Below are 21,148 nucleotides of genomic sequence, written 5' to 3' on the forward strand. Positions count from 1 at the left end.
TGAATTATAGTGTGTTTTAGTGCCCTCTTGTGATTAATGCCTTAACTTCAGCATGATGTATTATTTGTCTCACTCAGACGTCACTCCATCTCTCACGTATCATATATTTAATTACTTACCATCCACATTTGCCCTTTTATTTCCCCCAAAGTTGGTTTGACTCTGTCTGAATCTATGTGTATATATTTACACCGACAAAAATTTTTCAAACCCAAGAGTCATGTTTGTAGGTAAGCGTTTGGTGAGATTTTGTGGCCACATGGAATGACAGGATGTGTAGTTATTTGCAGCACTGTTTTGTTGCTTTAATAAATTATCCCACATAGCTGGCATCTATTTTATACTGATAATGTTTAGTTCTACAGTTAGGTCCATAAATTGTTGGACGAAGACAAATTATTGTAGTTTTGTCTCTGTATACCACCACAATGGATTTAAATGAAATAATCAAGATTGTTTAGTCTTATAAACTGTCCCCCATTTTCAGAGGCTCAAAAGTAATTGGACAAATGACTGGCAACTGTTTAATAGCCAGGTGAGGCCTCTTCCCTTTTTATTTCATGAAAAATGAAGCAGAAATATCTGAAGTTAATTCAAAGTGTTATATTTGTAATTCTAATTTGAATTTGCATTTTTATCAGGGCTTACGGTTTAAGAGATTCACTTTCAAGTAATGAAATATCAAGCCTGACTTTCTCCAGACCTGCTGGACCTTCTGACCAGCACAGACCAGTGCTATCAAAGTACACAATAGTCTTTATAATTATAAACATCCATTTCATTTGAGGATTATTCATAAATTGTATTGTTACAGGGGTAAATTATTTTCCATTAATCTTTGCAAACAATATTTGAAAGAGAAAACTCAATACTAGGACAGGTAATGTTTCTTTATACTGTATAAAATAGTACCATGATCCTATGATATTCAATAAAAGCATTTTAAGGCCTAAAAGAAGAGAAAGCTAAATTCAGTGTAGATTAATGTATTGGTTATTATTGTAACAGTGCATCAAAGCCACAATTTAAAAAATCAAAAAACAAATTCAATTATTTTTATTGTTATCTTATATCGAAGGCTCACAATATTCCAAAAGCAAATAAATATCTCAAACAAGAATTTTATCAGTGCTTGTGCTCCTTCAGGAGTTATTCCAGAGAAAGGCCTTGTTGTCCAGCAGACTGGCCAGTTTATGGTTGAAAGGCTGGTGAAAATTCCTGAGGATGTTCCTGGTAGCCGGAAGCATAGGACCAAGACTCCGGTCTTCCTCCCGCCGAGTGTTAGACATAGGCTGTTTGGTCAGTGCTGCCTCCACCTGCTGTGACAGAGGACCTACAAGAAAAGTAAAACAATGCATAATCAACCCGTGAAAATGGATTTTATTTCACTTACAAAGACAAAGTCACTCTGACTGATGTTTTTGTAGCTTTTTGGACACTTACCTACACTCAGAAAATCAAAAACTTTTTGGATTGTCTCTTTAAGGTTTGCTGCATAGTCCTCCAGTCGAAGAACAAGGATTTGTTCCTTACTGAAAACACTCAGCCAGTCCAGTAAGAAGACGATGTACATCCCCAGATTTAATCTCACCTGTGGGACAAAGGTGAGAAACAACAACAACAAATCAACATGACAAATCTGCTGTGGTGAGCCAGCTGCTGTTACAAAGGCCAAAAATAAAATCTGAATATGACCTGTTGATCTAAAGTCATTGAAATTAAAGGGGCACAGCTGCTCTTGCTTTTTTTTTTTTTTTCCTTATTATCAACTAATTAATTGAAAGTTTTAAGTCAAAATTTGGGTCCTCCTGTAGATATCTAAAAAAAGACAAACAAAAAAAAAACAAAACACCAAATACATTATTTAAAAAACAGTTGAGCTTTTTATATGATAAAAGTATTTTATTTCTAACTGTTTAAATCATCAGTTAAAATTATGATGCTTAAGTGAAGAAATGCACACAGCGTAAATACTGATTTTTGGTTTTGTCCTTTGTCATGGGATTTACTAATATACTACATTATTGACATAGTAGTAGTATATCAAGCACTGATCTTAAATTCTTGACCACTTTAAAGTGCTCATTTTAGTCTATTACATACCGTTTGATACCTTTACGGTATGATTTCTATGTTTATACCAAATTTTGACATATAGATCTCTTAGAATGTGTAAGTAGTGTATTTTACATTAATAAACAGATGATTAATCATTAACTACTGTTTCGGAGAGCTCTTAAGAATGTCTCCTTCTTTCACAGAAATGTTGCATGGAAATGTGTTTGATTTTATACAGATCTGGCAAAGTGCATCAAAAGTCTCAATATTTCTCAAAACCATAACAACTGTTGTCAAACACAGATGAACTATGGAAAAAGCCAACAAGACCTTTTCTGGATAAATTAGATATTAACAGCAAGTAAACTAATGTGACCCACATGCATGGATTCGGTTATAGTGATTATTTAGTATAATTTTCTTCTTGAACCTAAATAATAACACGAAGCAAGACAGTATATTATTTAATCTAAATGCACAGACACTTTGAGTCCTCCAGAGGGCGCCACTATACAACATCACCTATTGTAGCTGTGATACTGGTCAAATCGAGTGCCACAGAGAGGCCTTTCTCTGTCATCTTCTCTTTCGTAAGAGAAGAGTCATGTAAATAAAGGATTAAGTTTGTTTTTCTGAACTTGCTGTTAGATCAGAGACACATTCTTTGGCTCACAGTGTTTTCAGGATGAACTGGCTTTTACTGTATTAAATCTTTCAAGATAACAGTGTTGTCATCTGTATGTTATCATAAAAAATGACCAACTGCCAGAGCTCATAACTCAGCTTATTCCCAAGAGAGTGCTGCATGATAGTTGTTTGCTTCACTTCAGCACAGCAACATCCATTTACAGTGTCAGGTGGATTCTCAAAGTACAAATGTTTCATCATTGAAAATGCTTATAAAAGGCTCCTAATATTCTTAAAAATGAGAAAATCATTTTAGCTCACTGGCATGTCGTTGAAGAGGCTGGTGTTGTAGGCGCAGGAACGCAGTGACCATTCAGAGACACAGGACTGAAACAACTGCACAGACTCTATGACCTTCTGATGAAAGTCCTCTGCAGACTTGTTGGCCGTCTTAAAATACAAGTAGTCAGAATAGAGCCTGGCAACAAAGTGAAATAAATCAACTGGAAGCAGGAAAGCACATTTTTGCACAATTTGTGCAGTGGAAATTTTGATTGAAAACAAATATGTTCTGCAACAATGAAAAACATAAGGGAGTCCCATAGAAGCAATCAGAAGTGTTAGAAATTGTTTATCTACAGAAATTCAAGTCTGTGTCTACACAGATGGATGTGGGTAAGAAATTCTTTCTACCTCTCTACTGGATCTCTGAGCATTATGATAATTTTGGCATCGGGTTGGACTGCATGGATAAAGTCCTGGGCCAGGAAGGGGGGCTCTGTCTCCTTGTCTGCATGAAGATAGCTCCAGGCTTGGTTGTCCCACATAGTGGATGCACTGGCTTCACCTGACAAGACAGTGACAGTCTCAGTATCATTCTGGGTAACAACAGTTGATTTAATACAGTTGTGCAGTCCTTTGGGTAAACTATAGCATAGAGAAGATTCCTATTAAGCAAAGCTGTGAAAAAGATTTTGCGTTCACTAGTTAACTGGGAACAGCAGCCTGATACAGTAAATGCATATGCTTGAGCTGCTTTGCAAGGGTACAGTTTTGTCTTTTTACATGTAAAAATGTGGAAATGCATGTGACTAAAACAGATGCTGGTAGTCCTGCTGTCTCTCACTACCAGGTTTGAAACCAGTTCCATTTTGAATCTCAACGTGCAACAGAATGACCTGCAAGAAATGTTCTCGTGACAGAGCCCCAAGTCATTTGGCTTTCTGTGTACACTTATAAATACACTGAGCTATCTGTTCTACATCGCAAAAAATATATATATCATGAATAATGCCGACATTGTGTCCTTCCAGCTCTTCTCTTGAGCACTGTAGTGCTTCTGAGACGAGAGCCATTTGCTGAAAATGATCATGGCCTGACGCTAAAGAAAAAGAAGAGAGAGAAAAAAACTCAATTGAATTATGGTCAGGATACAGTTGTTTGGCTGCTGAAAGCCCCTCAGAAGATACAAAATGAGAAATAAAAAGCCAAGACATTCTTCCATTTGATGCACAGTGACACTAACAATAGATCATAACCACTTGCACACACAAACACTTTCACATGTGTTCACCTGTTATGAGCTGGAGTGCACGGTGGTGTCCAGATGAATTTCCAGTGATTCCTTCTTGGATGCTGTGGGCTGCCAAGTCAAACAGATCCAGGTAATCTTCCACACGAAAACTTTCCTGGAAGCCATCTTTGAAACGGATATAACCTGCAACCCCATTTACACCAAAACATCACTTATGATGTATTTCTTTTTAGACTGCTTTGTAATCAAATTAAGAGAATGAAGTGTGTACACTTTAACCCTGGCAGGACAAACAAACTCCGGACTCTGAAACAGTACTGTTTTTCTTCTGTTTATGAATAAGCAATAATTTGACTCCATTTTGCACACTAGCTACATTTACATGACATACAATCAGCAAATAATGGTGACTTTATACAGATACACACTACAAGATTATTTTCCTAAAAACATTTAAAAGCTCCATTTTATTTATTATGTATTTAACTGTATAGAAGAAGGAAAAATCAAATTGATACTCTCCCCTTCAATTGCATGTCTCATTGAAAAAGCAGCCAAACACTGACAACAAAATCACTGCATACTGCAACTAATTCAGTAAGACTAACAGGATTTTTATTTGTAGACTCAAAAAGTACTTTTAGTGATGAAGATTATACAAACACTCTAAAAAATGTGTACTTTTTTAATGCTGGAAGAATGGGAATGAGCACAAGTTCAATCAGGTGAAAACAGACAGCGTAGGAAGCATAAATGGTAAAGTGAACACAGCAAACAGATCACCCATTTTTCATTTTCCTTAAAGCTGCTCTTCATACTTGTAAAGTCACTATTTGTTTGTTTAATCACGGACGGTTGTGTAAAATGTGGACAGTGGATGCGGTTGCTGGAACATGTGTCGTGACCATGATTTCCTGTGGTCTCCACTGGTTACCTTTCTAACCTCGCAGTGACCTCATAGCTTCAGGAAGTTACTTTCTGCAGTTAAGAGTTGTGTAACTTTCCATGCTGTACATTCAGTAAACAGTACACCGTGCTCTCTGTTCAGGGGAAAGGACTTCCCTAAATAAAATTCTTCCATGCAGAGCACACTACAGCCTCACCGAAGCAGACATCACTTCTTCCATCCATTAATATAGCTGTTAGTGCTACTGGGGAAAATGATGTAACTAAAACAAACTACTGAATATTATTATTTTTATGTAACATTAGCTACAGCAACATTTTTTATGGTTTGTAAACTCTTTTTCGAGCCTGACATTTTTTTCTGAGCTTCCAGTGAAGGTCAGTGATGAATGTGTCATCTTGTTTGTCATGTTGCAGGTAAGTGATGAACTCATGTTTAGTTGTTGCACAAACTAAACTTGTTTTGCTCGCTAAAGTTTGGAATTTTAAGATGACGCACACAAGGATCTGCACAACCACTATGAAAACTCTGCACACTCATTTTTGGGTTATACATAAGGAACAGAAGAAGTGAAAAATGGTAAATGCCCCTGAATGAGTTGCCCTCAAATGCAGCACAGAATGTGAGGTTGTATGTGTCAGACTAGTTATAGCCAGAGGAAATATTCTAGTTTTGGATGAAGAAATGTTTCTGCCTGGGTAGCGTGTGCAGCAGACGGGATAAATGGCATCTACCCTCCCATGGGAATAATCTGACACTTTGTGGACATTTTATTTCCAGGTCAGTTTTTCACATAAACTCTCACTGAGGCTTCACTTCTTAGTCACTTTAAACCAGTTGATTTAGTACCATCTGCTCGTGCTTTATCTACATTAAAGTATCTGTCATAATGATCGATTAAAGTATTACTTAAACTTGTGAGATTTACAAAAACAAGTCCAAAATGACATCCATTTCCTGATGACTTACCAAACCGTTTCCTGGTCCACCAGTGTGGCTCTTTCATTATGTTGAATTTGACTTCTGGATGAAGTAGCATTCTGTGAAACAAGTCGGTCGTGCCACACTTTGGTTGACCAATAATGTAGAAGTATGGCAGGCACCGCAGACGAAAGTCCTTCCCATCTTTGTGGTATAAATGCTTGTGGAAATTGGCCCTCAGGCGGTCACACACAGTCTTGAAGGACTTTGAGCGCAGTGTGAAGAGGTTCTTCCTGTACAGGTCATTGCCAGGTTTACTGGAGAACTCCTCGTACCAGCAAGGGCTCTTGATACCAGGCAAGAAACGGTGAGGAATCACTGAAAAAAGCTGGAGAGGAAGAGATACTCATCTGTCATTTTTGTATGATGCTGTTTTTGTAAAATCCTGTCCTCTGTATAGTTCGGTATCTGCATCTGTCAGTTATGTCATATATTTTGCACACCAGTGTTTACAAGTTGTTAATAGCCAGTAAAGAATATATGGCCGCGTGGAAAAATTCAGTTGTGTTTCCAAATGTTTGACACAAACTTCCCACTAACTGTTGCTCCTAATGACTCACTTGTAATGGTAGTAATAACTGTACATCTCAACAGCAACAACTGATGATGCTCTCTGCATAAATAGTGCAAAATTACGCACTGTAATGTGGAAATGTATGATGACACGCTAAACACAGGACATCTGCAAAAGCACGTAGTAAAAGTAGTCCATAGGCCCTTAGCAATGCTTTGTGAAACCATTCTTAGCAAACACCTGTCATTATGAGCTTCACCAAATAGGTATTTAATGCAGGGTTGACTGTAAGGTGCTTGTAAATTAACTGACACCTATAATTCATTTTTGCCAACAAATAAAAAAACACTTAAAAAATAAATTCAGTTATCACTTCTATGTTGTCTCTGTTTGTGACAATAGTCTGGAGCATTTACAGTGAAAGCTCTTGTTGTAAAATTCTGCAGCAAACTTACATGAGAGTCTGTGGCAATGACATCCTTCTCATCAGGCACTTTCCTGGGTGTGTACTCCTGTTTGATGAGCTTTACAAGCACTTTCACGTTTACTGGGTTCTTTTTAGAAGAAGCTCTTGTTGCTGTTGTGCTGGTCGGGATGGCTGCAGGTCTGAGCTGATATGGTGATGGAGTGAACAAAGGTCCTTTCTTATCCCACATTAGGACGTAAGAAGCCATAATGAAAAATGTCAACGTCAAGCCCAGGAGGAAGCTAACCACTTTGATTTTCGAGATGCGCTGTAGGTTCTTGAAAAACAGCATAGGAACATGTTTGATGTCCAGATTTTCAGCCACATTTGTGTCCCTGAAGTCCAAAAACGTCCGGACGGGCCGTTTTGCATAGTTTTCAGCAATGTGCAAGCTGTGAAGGTGGTTGTGGAGCCTTGGAGTGTTGCTCCCATTTTTGCAGTCTGATAGTGACATAGTGACCGAGAATCACAGCAGGCATGTAGAAATAGAAGCAAGGAAATTACTCTCTAAAAAAAGCTTTGTTTCACCCATAAGAATTTAGTGAAATTAAGCTGCAGGTCATCGCTTGTCTTCTTTTTTCCTACATGTGTCTGAGTCTTCAATGTGGCCTCCTGTAAAGCAGAAACAGTTGTTAAAACACAACACATGTCTTTTCAATCAAAGTGCAGCAGTGTGCTTTCCTTTGAAGTTATAGAGTGTCACCCAAACTAAGTGAACATTTTTAGCACTACGGGTCATTGTCACTCTCACACACCAGTATGTGAAATTCATCCTATTCTCCATTCTATAATAGGAGTCACCTCTAAAATGTTTGAGGTTAGCTGCTGCATGTGTGTGGTCTGCTATATGGAGATCTCCGGCTTGATGATTTGGGGTATAAAGCACATGCAAAGGCAAGCTCTTCTAGAAAATTTTCAAGGTCAGAATAATGGTAGCTCTGTAATTCAAAACTAAAAACACACGATTACTCTCTTCGAGCTAAAAGCCCACTCTGAGCTTTATTCCTTTAACCTATGAATGTTATTTTCAAGATTAACTTATTTTTACAGGGAAACCACATTAGGTATTGATACAGGTGGCCAAACAGTGCACACACTGTTTTCTTTTCCCACCACATGAATAATAAGAAAGTAAATTAGTAGATTATTTCAAGAATGTCGTACTGAAAAAAAATCCCAGCACTAAAGTGTAAAACATTATTAAAAGACTTTTTACTCTGACATGTCCTCAGCCAGTTACAGTTATTTTTCTTTTGTTGTTGACTTAAAAATCCCAGTAGAGCAAGGAATGAAATCCTGCACCAGTTCTAATGGATACAACTTCTTTTTTCCTTACTATGGAAAAGGGTCTGTTAAAATGCAACCACGCTAGCGATGCTATCTCAACCCGTTCACAAAATCCGTTATAGTGAAACGTGATTATGCGTCAGTGCTTCAGTGCTTCAACCAAACAAGCAGTTCCAGTAATTAGATGACTTCAAGTGAAAGAGAAAGTCCCACCTGCTCATGACCGTTTACTTATTGTGCACTAACAAGTTACTGGAAGTCTGTCATATTATCTTGAGAGCAGGTTTCTCCTGTAACCTATTTCGTCTGTTACTGACGTCAGATTAACCCTTTATTTCCCGTGGGCCCGCTGGCGGGCCTATTTTAAAAGCACTAAATGACTATAACTCCATTACAGTTTGTGCTAGAGAAAAAATTCAAGCAGTTTTGGAAAGAAGAGAAGACGAGGGTTATAAGGTGTTCACAAGGTACTGCTGTCTGAAAACAGACAGAAAAAATCTGCTCTGTTTTGAGGCGAGCAACATGGCATAGATGAGATGGGTACATTGTGGTCATAAATCGATGTACATGGTCATGAACAATACTCAGGGTAGGCTGTGGTGTTTAAAAAATGTGCAGTTGGTACAATAATCCCCATAGTTTGCCAGGAAAATATGCTCCCCACAATTAAAACACCACCACCACCAGAAGCCTGAACACTTAATATGTTGACCAAATTTTGACTTCCATCCAAATGTCACAGAGGAAATCAAAACTCATCAGACCAAGCAACATTTTTTCAGACTTTTACTGTCCAGTTTTGGTGAGTCTGGGTGAATTATAGCCTCAGTTTTCTAAGTGGCATCCAGTGTGCTAAATACACTGAGTTGTTGACATCTGATTAGCTGATAAGAATGCGTAACAAGCAGTTGAGCAGTTCTAACAAAGTGGACTGTGTGCGTACCGGCATACCCCAAATGCGAGTCAATTTATTCATTTCACTAGGATGATTTTATACTTCAAGCCTTTGGGATTACCTCAAACAATTTTTAATTGAAGCCTGGATTATAAACATGGCTGCACTCCTTTCAAAACCAGAGAGTCTAACGAATGATCATATCAAGTTACATTATGTAAAACCTAGAATTTACTCTTTCTGTAGCTTAACATCAAGGAATTTTCTGAAAATCATACTGCGATTCAGTGTTACCGCAATAGATGCACATCTGTTTAATGTTTATAGCCTTTCACTTGTCACTCTGCAACACTGATATAAATTGTGTAGTACTCACGTAAGGTCTGCAGCATGTTTGATAAATATGTGCACATAGAGCTTCAAAAATCCTAAACAATTCCCACAGACTTGCAGATTTCATAATGGGACCAACCTGATCCCTTGCAGACTTATCAGGAATGCATGTCGATATTTGTAAGCCTGCGTGGGCAGCTGCAGAGACTGAACTTATTTTTGATCCAACTAGAGTTGTGAGGGATAATTTAGTGAAATATCGGTGGATAAAGAAGGTATAATATCCATCATAATTAACAGTTCATGTTCTGAGTAAACATGGCTGTGTGTGATACTAATCTTTATTTCCTATATGCCATATATTCACATATATACAAGCTTTTTCATTCTTTTTAATGATCCATAATCATATTAATAAATTATTCCATTCCCCTATTTCTGTTTCTTCATGTTTTATTTCTACAAACCCAGGTAATTGTGATCTTTTCTGTTCTCTGCATCTATTTATCTATTTATCACCATTAAAGATTTATGTCTGGTTGGGCAAATTTCAAATTGTGGGAGAAGCGAGGGATTTGGAAATGTGACAGAGCATAAAGAGGACAGTGAAAGTCAAGGGTAAAGCACAGAGTGGAGGACGGAAGCAGCAGAGATGAGAAAAACAGCATGAGAACGTGCAGGAAAGACGGGTTTTAGATTCTTTGGTCTCAAAATCAATCAACGACGGGAAGCAATAAACACCACATGGGATTGACTGAGGTGAAACCCTACCATAAAAATCCTGAGAAACCAAAATAAAAACCTGCATTTATCATTGAGTTAGAAGCATTTGCTGTCCTAAGCATACAAAATGTTAAGATGGCTGTGCAAGAATATCAAAGTCAGAATGATTACTGCAACAGATTTTATTTTCTTTCTGTGGGTCTACATTTTTCAGGTCCTTTTGTGCCTATGTGGCTTTAAGCAACTCCCTGATGTTGATGAACAGAAAGTTGGATGAAATCTCTTCACCACTCACTGACATGGTTGAACTTCTAGCCTCTAGAATTAAGAGTCTCATCATTTTAATTTCGAGAGGGTTATTAAAAAGACTCTGGCTTGCAAACACAAGGGAAGCTCCATCATACAACTTAAATGAAATCTAAAGACAAACGGTTTGAATCTACACATTAAATTGGAAACCATAAGGGCCTTTCATTAACACAGATTCAACCCATGACTCTGGCACCGTAGCACCTTAGCTCACCCACTCGGGCAAAAGTCACAAAGTAAACACAAGAGGAAGTTTAAGTAGGAGTAGCTAAGCTTATGGCTCGTGCAGTCATATGCTGCCCATTCTCCTTTGGACAACACACAGCGGATATACAAATAAACCAGAAAGAGTTTTTATCAAACACACAACTATTGTTTAGAACTTTTAAACTGAAAGACAATTTAGCAAAAGTCAGACACAGATCAGATAGTGATGACAATTCAGATGCTGTTTTATGCTGCTTTCAGTCTGCTTTTCAATTTTTGTGAGAGAAGGGAAGAAGTTTCTGTCACGCTAGTCGAAGTATTTCATAATTCATGACTGAGGATAAAACTATAAATTTTAATGACGAACACTCGTTTTCGGTCTGGCTTTTTAGTGCTTATACTGTGTAGTGTGAACGTGGCTTAAAGCAACGGGTTTTTAACATCTCTTAAATACTAAGGCTTAGTTTCCCAGACGTGGATTAAGCCTTGTCTTAGACTAAAAACCTTTTTCAGTGGCGATCTTCATTTGATTTTTCTTTTGGTCTGTGACTAGGCTTAAATGTTCAGAACTGTTTAAGATTTTCCGACATGGGGAAAAGACCCTGAACCCGGAGATTAAGAGTAGAATCCTCTACCACGTGAGCTATACAGCTAAAATTATGTCCAACAGGTTGACTTCATAAAACCTGTTTCTCATATAAACTAAATATAGATGGAACCCTCTGGCCAATAAATCTATCTGGATTCATGAATCCAAATAGAATTTGCATGCAGTTGTAAACTATATAACCTCTGTTTTAAGCTAGAGTGCATACATGAGACTGCCAGGATGCACCTGTACTTAAAAATTTTACCATTAAAAGCAGAACATAAAATACATGTTACAACATATCAGCCGTGGGAAGAGGAACTTGATCCTGCATTTCTGCTCGGACATCCTAGGGTTCTTTGCTCAGGAAGGAGTCAATCATCAAGAGTGGCTCCTTAGAATACTTGGCCATGCTAACTGGTAGAAAAGAGGGCTGATCCAGGATCATCTTTCATGAGATGCAGATGTTCAGTCCATCGCACATTTTGGACCAAATAAACATATTGCAACACGTACATGTGAGTTTTCTTACAGTGCACATTCCTTGACCCTGAAAGATTAATGGTAATGTTTTTAGTGAGTTCCTATTGGCCAATGGCAAACACAAGGAGTCATGTTGAAATGACTTAAGGAAAGGAAGTGCCACCGTTAAAACACACGCACACATAACCAAATACTCACAGAGAAAACTTCTTCCATTTTTAACACCTGTTATTCCTCTGACCCCATCTTCGGGTCAATATTGTCCTTGAGCTAATGTGGAAACTTCCATAAAATCTTCTGGGATTTCTTGAGCCTGATCATGTGAAAAGCATTTAATTTTTTTTATTTTTTTTATTTCTTTTATTTTTTTTCCTTTAATGCCAAAGATTAGGTCAAACATGTTGCAGTTAAACATATTTTTCTTGCAAATCACACACGACATTTCTGCTTATACAATCAAAGTTAGCACAGTTTTGTGAAACTAAATCTTATGTTACCCATTTCAATTAAAATGAAAAAAAAAAAATCCACCTTATGGTGGGGCTATAGTAAATCATCCCAGTCCATGTAGTCAATATGGTTTCTTCCTTTTCCGTCTGTCTGGAGTCTACTCACAAGTGTTACAGTGAAAATAAAATGTCCTCTGATTCTTAATGGCAATATGTTCAGTGGTGGCTTAGCCTATCAAGAGCTTGTGGCTGTAAAACGGACAAACAACGAGAGCTCATTATTTTTAATCAGCCCCAGCGGCACAGATTTAACAGATGTGTGTCAGATCTGGAATTTAACCTACTCCACTGATAAATATGAACAATGTCTACTGTCAAACAACAGGCCTACTCCACATATGTTATTTGTGTTCCCTCTGTTCTTTGGATCGAAAAAAAAAAAAGTCATAGGCGGTGTCAAAGGTGGTGCACTCAAGCTTGATTGCATTTATGATATTTGGTGGTTCGTCATGCATCTGTTTGATTTGCTAACTGAAAATCTTGCTTGAGATGTTAAATTTATACATGGGAGCATGAGCCCTGCACACATACACGTTTGCAGTATGCATACTTCCTGCTTTTATGCTTACACAAAGGCACGCTCATTAGAACCTTCCTCAATGCCTTACACTCTTAATTTCTCTTTATCTCTAGTGTTCATGATAAAACGATAGGAATTAGACACAGTGATTACAAGCATCTCCGCAGAGTTCATCCAGTGAACAAAATGCTTTATGCTATGCAACTGTGGCACAGCTCTGTATAGCATTTCACATGACGAGTCTATGAAACGTGACTTCTGAAAACACCTTTGAGTGAATGCACTGTAACCAGAACATTATTCAGAGAGGGGACTTCCAAGAGTAAGTACTCAGTATACACGTACATTATCGCTTCTCCTGAAACATGTTTTAATCATGTCTTAATGTTTATAACTGTGTAAACACATCCTGATGTGATCCAGGGCATTCTGTGAGTGGGATTTGGCAGAATGCCAGCGCTAGGAAAAGGGAGGCACAAGGAAAACCTGATGCCACAAAAGGAAATAAGAAAGTCTCCCTGGTGATGGGGAAGTCAAACAAAGACAGATTGGATTCCAAACGGAGGTAATAATAAAACTTTCTCAATGTGGGTGAAAAAGAAATCAAAAAGTTAAAGCAATTTAAAGGAAAGAAAACAACAAATACTTATTTTCTGGGAGGTACTCATGTATCTATTTTTTTTTCTCCTTTCAGAGGCCCTCACAGTGAGATTACAAATAAAATCAGCAGGAAAAAGCACCCCGAGAGCGCAAATATCTCAGGAAACAGGCTTAATCTACTTCATAGAGCTGGACTAAGCCTCCCTTTCCTTTTTACTTCCCACTAAAAAAAACAACAACAACAACAACATTTTGTCTCTACAGGAATCTGACTCATAAGCCACACCCACTAGTACGGTCAAAAAGAAACCGTAACTAGAAAACAAGAATATGCTTATATAGACATTCTTGACATCTGGAGTCCAGATCTCAAGAGGGTCAGTGGATACATGCCACTATGTACATCTGCATGCATATGAATTTATAGTATCAACATATGATTTGCTTCAGTAAGACTTTAAAACCAATGTCATATCAATAGAAAACAGAGAACATCTGCATCACTACTGTTTAATAAATGGAAGGGAAACATCTGAGGACCTGGGGTCAGCATGGGTGAGCTGTGACGCTGTAAGAAGCAGCAGTGATCACATGTGAAATCCTCCCTTTGCCTTTGCAAAGAAAGCCTGCAGGAAGTACAATAGATCAAAAAAGAACAAGTGAGGGTATAAGAGAACTAAAAAGCAAAAGGCTCAAGATTGTGGTGTGTTGAGGGACCCACTGAGTATTCACACTCTGCCACTGTGCTCGATCCATCATCCCAGTGACTGTTCTCTCATTTTTTTAAAAAACAGTGCCTTTTGTGCCACTGTGTTTGCTCGAGTGGCAAAGTTGTTGCAGTAATTATGACAAAGGCCATAGTTGGACCAATAAAACAGGGAACCTTAACGCAGGAAACTCTCATGTGCATTTCCTGTTTTAAAGTGATAATCTGCGCTGTTTCTTTTAAATCTTCCATAACATTAACCGCGAGTTAATTGCTGTAATTCACTCAGAATCACTGCAGCGGAAAGAAGATTGTTATTTCCACCTGCTGTAATTTATATTGTGCCATATGCCTCTGTTCTGAGTTACACATCCCCACCCTTCCATATGCACACATGGAAACTCCAGAGGTGGGAAGACCCACCACACACAATAAGAGTGGGCATCGGTGACAAAACGTTCAAAATCACTTAAATCGCTTTTCTTTCCCATTGTGATGCTTGATTTCAAGCTTCAGCAGGTTGACTTGACATATCTGCATCCCTAAATGCATTTATTTGCTGACATTTGATTGACTGATTAGGCCTAACCTTGGTTTTTATCATATATACATCAGATCATCTTACTGCCACACCCACTTTTTTCCAGTAGTTTCTCCATAGTAAACTTGTGCAATAACTTACAAGTAAGAATAACCACAGTATAACCAGACAGTTAAATCTGTGTTGAAGTATTCTTCCCATTGAATATTACTGCTGTTGCACAGCTTGCTCTATCAGTGGAGAGAAGAGACAGAAATTCTGTTCATTTCTCTGTTTGGTTATTGTCTTCTCCTTGAACCTGGCATGTCTCTTCTTGAGCGACTTCACCTTCAGCTGCCCACTACACTAATAATGAAAACAGTTAAAGAAAGAACTTGTCAGCAATGTTCTTTTATCAACTGAACTATTTTTGACTGGTTATGAAAACATCCATGCAAATCCCATTTGCACACAAATGGTGTGGATACAAGACATGCAGCAGCTTGACTGACCTAACCTGATTTCTATGAAAGATTTTTAGCCAACAGCTGTCCACATACTTGCTTGACTTAATATCTTTAAAGTTTGAACTCATCATTAACCCGTAAATCTGTCTCTTTTGACTTTAATTCATGTTTATAATGTCAGTAATAATAATTATATATTTAGAATAACTAATCACTTATTTGTCTGCTTCACTTGGAACACTGCCTAATATCACATTATAATGTTGTCATATGTTACAGAAAATATTTGTCTTGCCTAGTGACTCAGACTTGACTCAGGGCTACAGACAGTATGTGGATAATTAAATTTCCATTTTGTTTCCAAGCTGTTAATGGGTAAATCATAAAGCATGCAACTTTAACATAAAACTAAGAAGGAAATGTTGGAAATATTAGTTAATGTGTCTCAATTTACTTTAAAACAAACGTTATTTCAACAATTACAGTATATACTCTGGCTACTGTGTTCCTTAAACGCACTAGAATTCATTCAGTGTGTAAAACTTAAATTGATGAATTTTACCCGCTTTAAAATTGTGCTTCAATTGTCAAAAAAAAAAAAAAACCCTTTTAAAAAAACAACTCAAACACAGAGGGGAAAAATCAACTCCACCCAAGTGTAAATCTGTTTGCCACATCTGTATAAAGTATGATGTTCGCATAACAGATAATCAAACTAGAAAGACCAACAAATGGAAAAGAAAATATTAGAGTGAAAAACATCATCCATCAGGAAATTTACTCAACGCCAAGAGAGTGACAGGTGCAGATAAAGGTTTGACTACACTAAAGCATCCGTTCAAAACCAGCTTTCATGCTTGAAATAATAAAGTCAATCTTGGATTACTGAGGCTTGTTGTCATGACAGGTTAAAACAGCCAACTCTTGAAATAGAAGCTCTGAGATACCAAGATGCCAAAACACTTTAGTATCACGCAGTCCTCCCACATTCCCAATGTTCTGTTACAGAATCATTTTCTTCCATTTGAAGTGGACCCCTAGAGTCCAGTCTAAACAATCTGATATGGTACAGCTCACTCGCTCGCTTTTCCTCTCCCCTCTCATACTTCTAGCATGACCTAAGCCTTCTACCGCTGGCCAAAAGAAGCATGGCATTGACATCCTAGCAGCTCTAGAAATTTGTTCCACAACTTCAGGGGGGCAACCTAAAACCTTCCTTCCTAGCAGACCATACAGAGTGCAGAGATAGGTGCAGCAGCCATAATGTGGTTTAGTTTGGGTGTGTGCAGTGTAATGAGGTGTAGAGATGTGCTACCTTTTACAAAAAAAACACTAAATCTACATTCCCCTTCACTCACTTTCAGATTCAACTCTTTGTCCTTCCAATTAACAAAAAAAAAATACAACTTTGGGTATTCCGACACTGCACAGAGAGCCCAGAGAGGCAGGTTTGTCCAAAGGTCACCTGCCTGTCAGGGCCTCTGCTATGCACCCCATGCATAGACTGTAACTGAGAGAAAAGACATAATGTCAAACAGCTACAGGGAGGGCACAAACATCTCACACAACATGAGCTCTCCAAACAAAAACACATTGTACAATTAACTTTGCATCATTTGCTGGATACATGAGATAAAGACTTATAATGAAAGGAATTTGCCAGGGGAACTCTCAGATAGTCCGATGTTGACGTAGAACCTTCTGGTTTTGCTTTGTAACAATAAACTGAATAATAATTACAAGACAAGGACATTAAGAGCATGTACACAGTTTATGTTAACCCTATCACACAGCCCAGTTTGTGATTCAGTCGGTGAATCACAAACTGGGCTAAAAGTCTTTTACCCCCAGAGACATGACACTGTGATGTTCTGCAGCTGTTCAGTGATGGAGATAAGGGGTTAGTAAGTTTTAAACATTGCAAAGGCAAAATTCCAGCAATTTCGGGGGAGGGGGGTTAAAGAAAGCATATGCAGTGCTCTTATGGCATATATCTTTTTTAACCTCCTAGGACCTGGCGTCCACATATTTGGACATCACATTTTGGGTTATTTAGACCAAAATACTCAATCTTGCTCTCCAAGGGCCTGATATCCACTTACGAGGACATTATACTGCAACTGTTCTGTCGAAATTTTAAATGAATATCTCATATGTGGCTCTCATTTTTCTTAGAAACAAAAATTAGGTAAAACAAATATCAGGTAGTTCTTTGTTTTTACATTCATCAGGTCCCAATATGCCCAAATATCACAGAGAAATTAAAAATGCATGCCAAGGAAGAATTCCGGTCTTAGGAGGTTAAGGTTACACTTCAGCACAGGGGGGTACTGCACAGAGGAGGTGTCTATTAGAAGCTGTCAAGTTTTCGGACCATATTGTCTATCGTTTACTTGCATATATATCAAAAGGATTAATTAGATAAAGTACGCAATTATGCTTCAGTATAAGAAAAATAAACTTTTTAAAAATCTATAAATCAGCTTGGGAACCTTCTTAAATCATAGCAACAATATGACCAAATCCTTTTCCCGTCACTTTTCCTGTTATTGTGATTATCCCGCTGAATAAAGATACTCACGCTGGAGTTGAGTCGGTTTTATTCCAAGAGTCTCTTGTGCAGCCGCTTAAGAGCCACTGAGACCGCCACTTAAGGTAATCAAAGCGACTTGATGGGTATTTGTATTAAGCGTCAGGCGGGGTGGAGAACAGCACAGCAGATGAACCTAGGTATGAACGATGTCTTCATTTATAACAAACGCCGGCTCGGTTTCGTCGAAGAACCGCGGAAGTCTGGAGTCTCCATCCAACTGAGCTCTCCTGCGCGTATCACAGAAGAAGGGGTGGAAGAGAAAGGGGAGGTACACGCAAGTAGCAGGAAACACCACCTCCAACACCAGCAGCAGATTCAGTCTTATCTGCGTTTCAACTTCTTCGAAGTGCTGTTGTGCTGCTGAGTGATATGACCGATAGGATATCAGCTAAAATAGATTGGCGTTTTCCTGCTGGTCGATTGGGGAGAAGGGGATTTTTTTTTTAAAGTAGAAGATAGTTCAGCTGTGAGTTAAAAGGGTGACCACTATGGATGCAGCGATTTTATCTATCTGTCTAATGGTTTAATTATAAAAGCTAGAGTTTAATCAAATAAGACTTAAGGAACTGCTCTCACTTAATACATTCACGGTCATTTTAAACGACCTTTTAATTCAGGCTGCAAATCTTTTGCGTGAATACCTTTGTTTCTGGCATTTGACAAGATATTACTAAGGTATTCATTCTTTATTGATAATCACGTTTATAATTTTGGTTGTTTTGTGTGTTTGTTTGGTTTTTTTACTCTTTACCTGTATTTAACCCGTGTACGGATTCTGACGTGTATCTGCTATTAATTTGTGCAGCTTATGATCGTACTGCTGTCCTTCTTGGCCGGGACGCTCTTGTAAAAGAGATTTTTCATCTCAAGTGTTGTTTTTTTCCTGGTTAACTAAAGGTTTAAAAAAACTAAACTTTATAAATAAAGAGGGGGAAAAATCTATAGTGTTTGGCACCAGTTAATTTTTACTAAATTATATATTTCAGTGTGAATATTTCACACTGCTCAAGTGTCCTCAAGAAACTCCTCAGAGTTCAATAACATGAAATTTCCATAACATATACAGCATTTACTCTAAATGCTCCATTTAATCTAGATTGGCTGCGTCCCTGGGATTTTACTTTCATGAACAGGCCAGACTCTTTGAATACATAGTAGCACTCCAGCCTTGATATAAAGCGTATTACTATTTAATCTCTACTGGGCGCTTACCCCTTTGAAACAAAGATGAAAAGATGGTGATGCAGAACACAAAGTGGAGGTGAGCTTCAAAAGTTCAACATTCACAAGCTTTTGTTGAATGTTTTTGCTAACTTTTTAGAAGCTGTTCTCATAGTTGCTGTGAACAGAGTTATGCAATCAGGGGTTTTTCAGGGTTGTGAAATATCTAGGATATATTTATATCTGGGACATTTATCACCAGAAAAACTGTCGTGCGCATGAAAGGTCACCGCTGCTAATCTTTAAATGATGTTCTTTTAAATAAATGGGATTTTTTTTCCCTTCATTAGCTGTCATGACTCATTCTGTATGAGTAGGAGTCAGTGGGCCTAATGACAAAAACACAAGCTGCTGAAGCTGAAGTGAACTCCAAGTGCACACAAATGTGTGATGGTGGTATTCATCATTTTGTTTACAGAGTACAGGACACATATTTATACAAATTACCACTTATATAATTTACACTTTGCCATCTCTTGATGCTGTGTGAAAAAAATCCACAGGCATTTCAGTGATTATCGCACAGTCTCTTTATCTCACGGAGAAGTGTTTTCCATTTTTTACAATTCTGAGAACAGGCACGAGTGTGTAAGCTGAGCACCTGTGCCAATGCGCTGCCAGCTCAGAGACACATTTTTATCTTGTTTGTTACTAATAACACATCGTGGTATATGTTTTCTTACTTTTTTAGCATGATGCGTGTTTGTGTGTGTCAGTGTTGTTACATAACGACTGGTTAAGAAGCAAGCACTTGTTCTCTGATTACACAAAAAGCCCAAAAGTGTTATTTAACTGCACTCTAACAGGGCTGTCATTTACATTACATCCATGTCCAGACACATACATCTACACAATTAGATCCAACCATGATTTTGGACACTGACACAACTTTTGCTGTTTAGTCGTGTTTCAAAACACATTTAACTCTTTGGTATGTGAATAACGGGAGTTTAAAGTGGAGACTTCCAGCTTGAATTTAAGGGCCTGAAAAAATGTGGCATCAGCCTGGGAGGACTTGAAGCTGCATATGACATTCTTATTAGGTGCTCGTTGCTAGTACTGAGTTGGACCTGCTTTTGCATTAAGAACTGGCTTTATTCTTAATTGCAAAGATTCAAAAAGGTGCTGGAAACATTCCTCAAAGATTTTTGTCCATAGTGACACGATAGCATCTTACAGTTGCAAACTCTGTAAACTTTAGAGATGGTTGTGCTGAAAAATCCCAGCAGATCGGCAGTTTCTGAAACACTCAGACCCGCACATCTTTCACCAACAGCCATGCAACATTCGAAGTCAAATAAGTCACCTTTCTTCCCCATTCTGTATCTCAGTTTGAGCTTCAGATAGTCATCTTCACCATGACTATATTCATAAAAATAGATATAGATATATTTATTTATTTATCTAACACTGGGGAAATTTACTTGTTACATCAGGATCAGAAAGAAAAAGTGAATGAGAGATATATTAGAAAAACATAAAAATAGAAAATACATAATTTTTTAAAAGTACAACAAAAGATGATAATTCTGCTAAATGCAGTAATAATAAAAACAATAAAGAGAAATGTGTACATTGCACTATATACACTAAAAGACATGTAACAAAGATACAGTGGGAATCAAAACATATACTCGAGTATTTTTAGTAGGCATCTATCCTGTATCCTGTGTGTATTTTACAGTCTGACTGCTGCTGGGGTGAAGGTACTGTAATAGTTCTCCATAATGTAGCAGTCTGCTGCTGAAGGCACTGCTCAGGGACTCCACAGTCTCATGGTCAGTGTGAGAGGCATTGAGTGAGGGACCAGGACAGAGCCGGCCCTCTTCACCAGTCTAATATGCAGCTACAAGTGGCACATGTTGAGTGTATCTGGACCAAACTGTCAAATCACTTTATAAATTACACCATAATCAGTGCAAGATTTTATTTATTTATTTAAAAGTAAAATAAAAGTGTGTTTTGTGAGGCTACGGTGAGCTTGACCTATGACCTTTGTTCAACAAAATCTTAAATCTCAGGTGAAGCTTTGTGCTAAATTTAAAACAACTCTCTGGAAGCGCTTAAAAAGGAAACAACCTGAAAACCTAGTTACTCTG

The 21,148-nt window shown here is 37.9% G+C and overlaps 1 protein-coding gene across 1 annotated transcript; it reads right to left on the reverse strand.

The window, feature by feature from the left end:
* Positions 1–588: 588 nt before the first annotated feature.
* LOC146560945 (carbohydrate sulfotransferase 15-like) lies at positions 589–18,073 on the reverse strand. The gene is made up of 8 exons (XM_085296574.1): positions 17,817–18,073; positions 7,077–7,699; positions 6,096–6,435; positions 4,259–4,402; positions 3,379–3,532; positions 3,007–3,163; positions 1,444–1,591; positions 589–1,333 (listed from the first exon to the last, which is right to left on the reverse strand). Exons 2-8 carry the CDS (start codon positions 7,539–7,541, stop codon positions 1,143–1,145), a joined length of 1,599 nt encoding a protein of 532 aa, XP_085152700.1. The 5' UTR covers positions 7,542–7,699; positions 17,817–18,073; the 3' UTR covers positions 589–1,142.
* Between the last annotated feature and the right edge of the window lie 3,075 nt (positions 18,074–21,148).

Source organism: Mchenga conophoros, linkage group LG13 (assembly GCF_057382185.1).
Source record: "Mchenga conophoros isolate Kocher_MC1m ecotype Shallow Benthic linkage group LG13, M_conophoros_male_GT1.1, whole genome shotgun sequence".
Taxonomy (NCBI): domain Eukaryota; kingdom Metazoa; phylum Chordata; class Actinopteri; order Cichliformes; family Cichlidae; genus Mchenga; species Mchenga conophoros.

Excerpts from the sequence above, each read along its gene's own strand:
- LOC146560945 (XM_085296574.1), bottom strand. The coding sequence starts at position 7,541 with ATGTCACTATCAGACTGCAAAAATGGGAGCAACACTCCAAGGCTCCAC. Across the intron at positions 3,533-4,258 it reads TGCACTCCAGCTCATAACAG|GTGAAGCCAGTGCATCCACT; the intron begins GTGAACACATGT and ends CTGTCTTGTCAG. Across the intron at positions 1,592-3,006 it reads GCCTCTTCAACGACATGCCA|GTGAGATTAAATCTGGGGAT; the intron begins GTGAGCTAAAAT and ends TTTGTCCCACAG.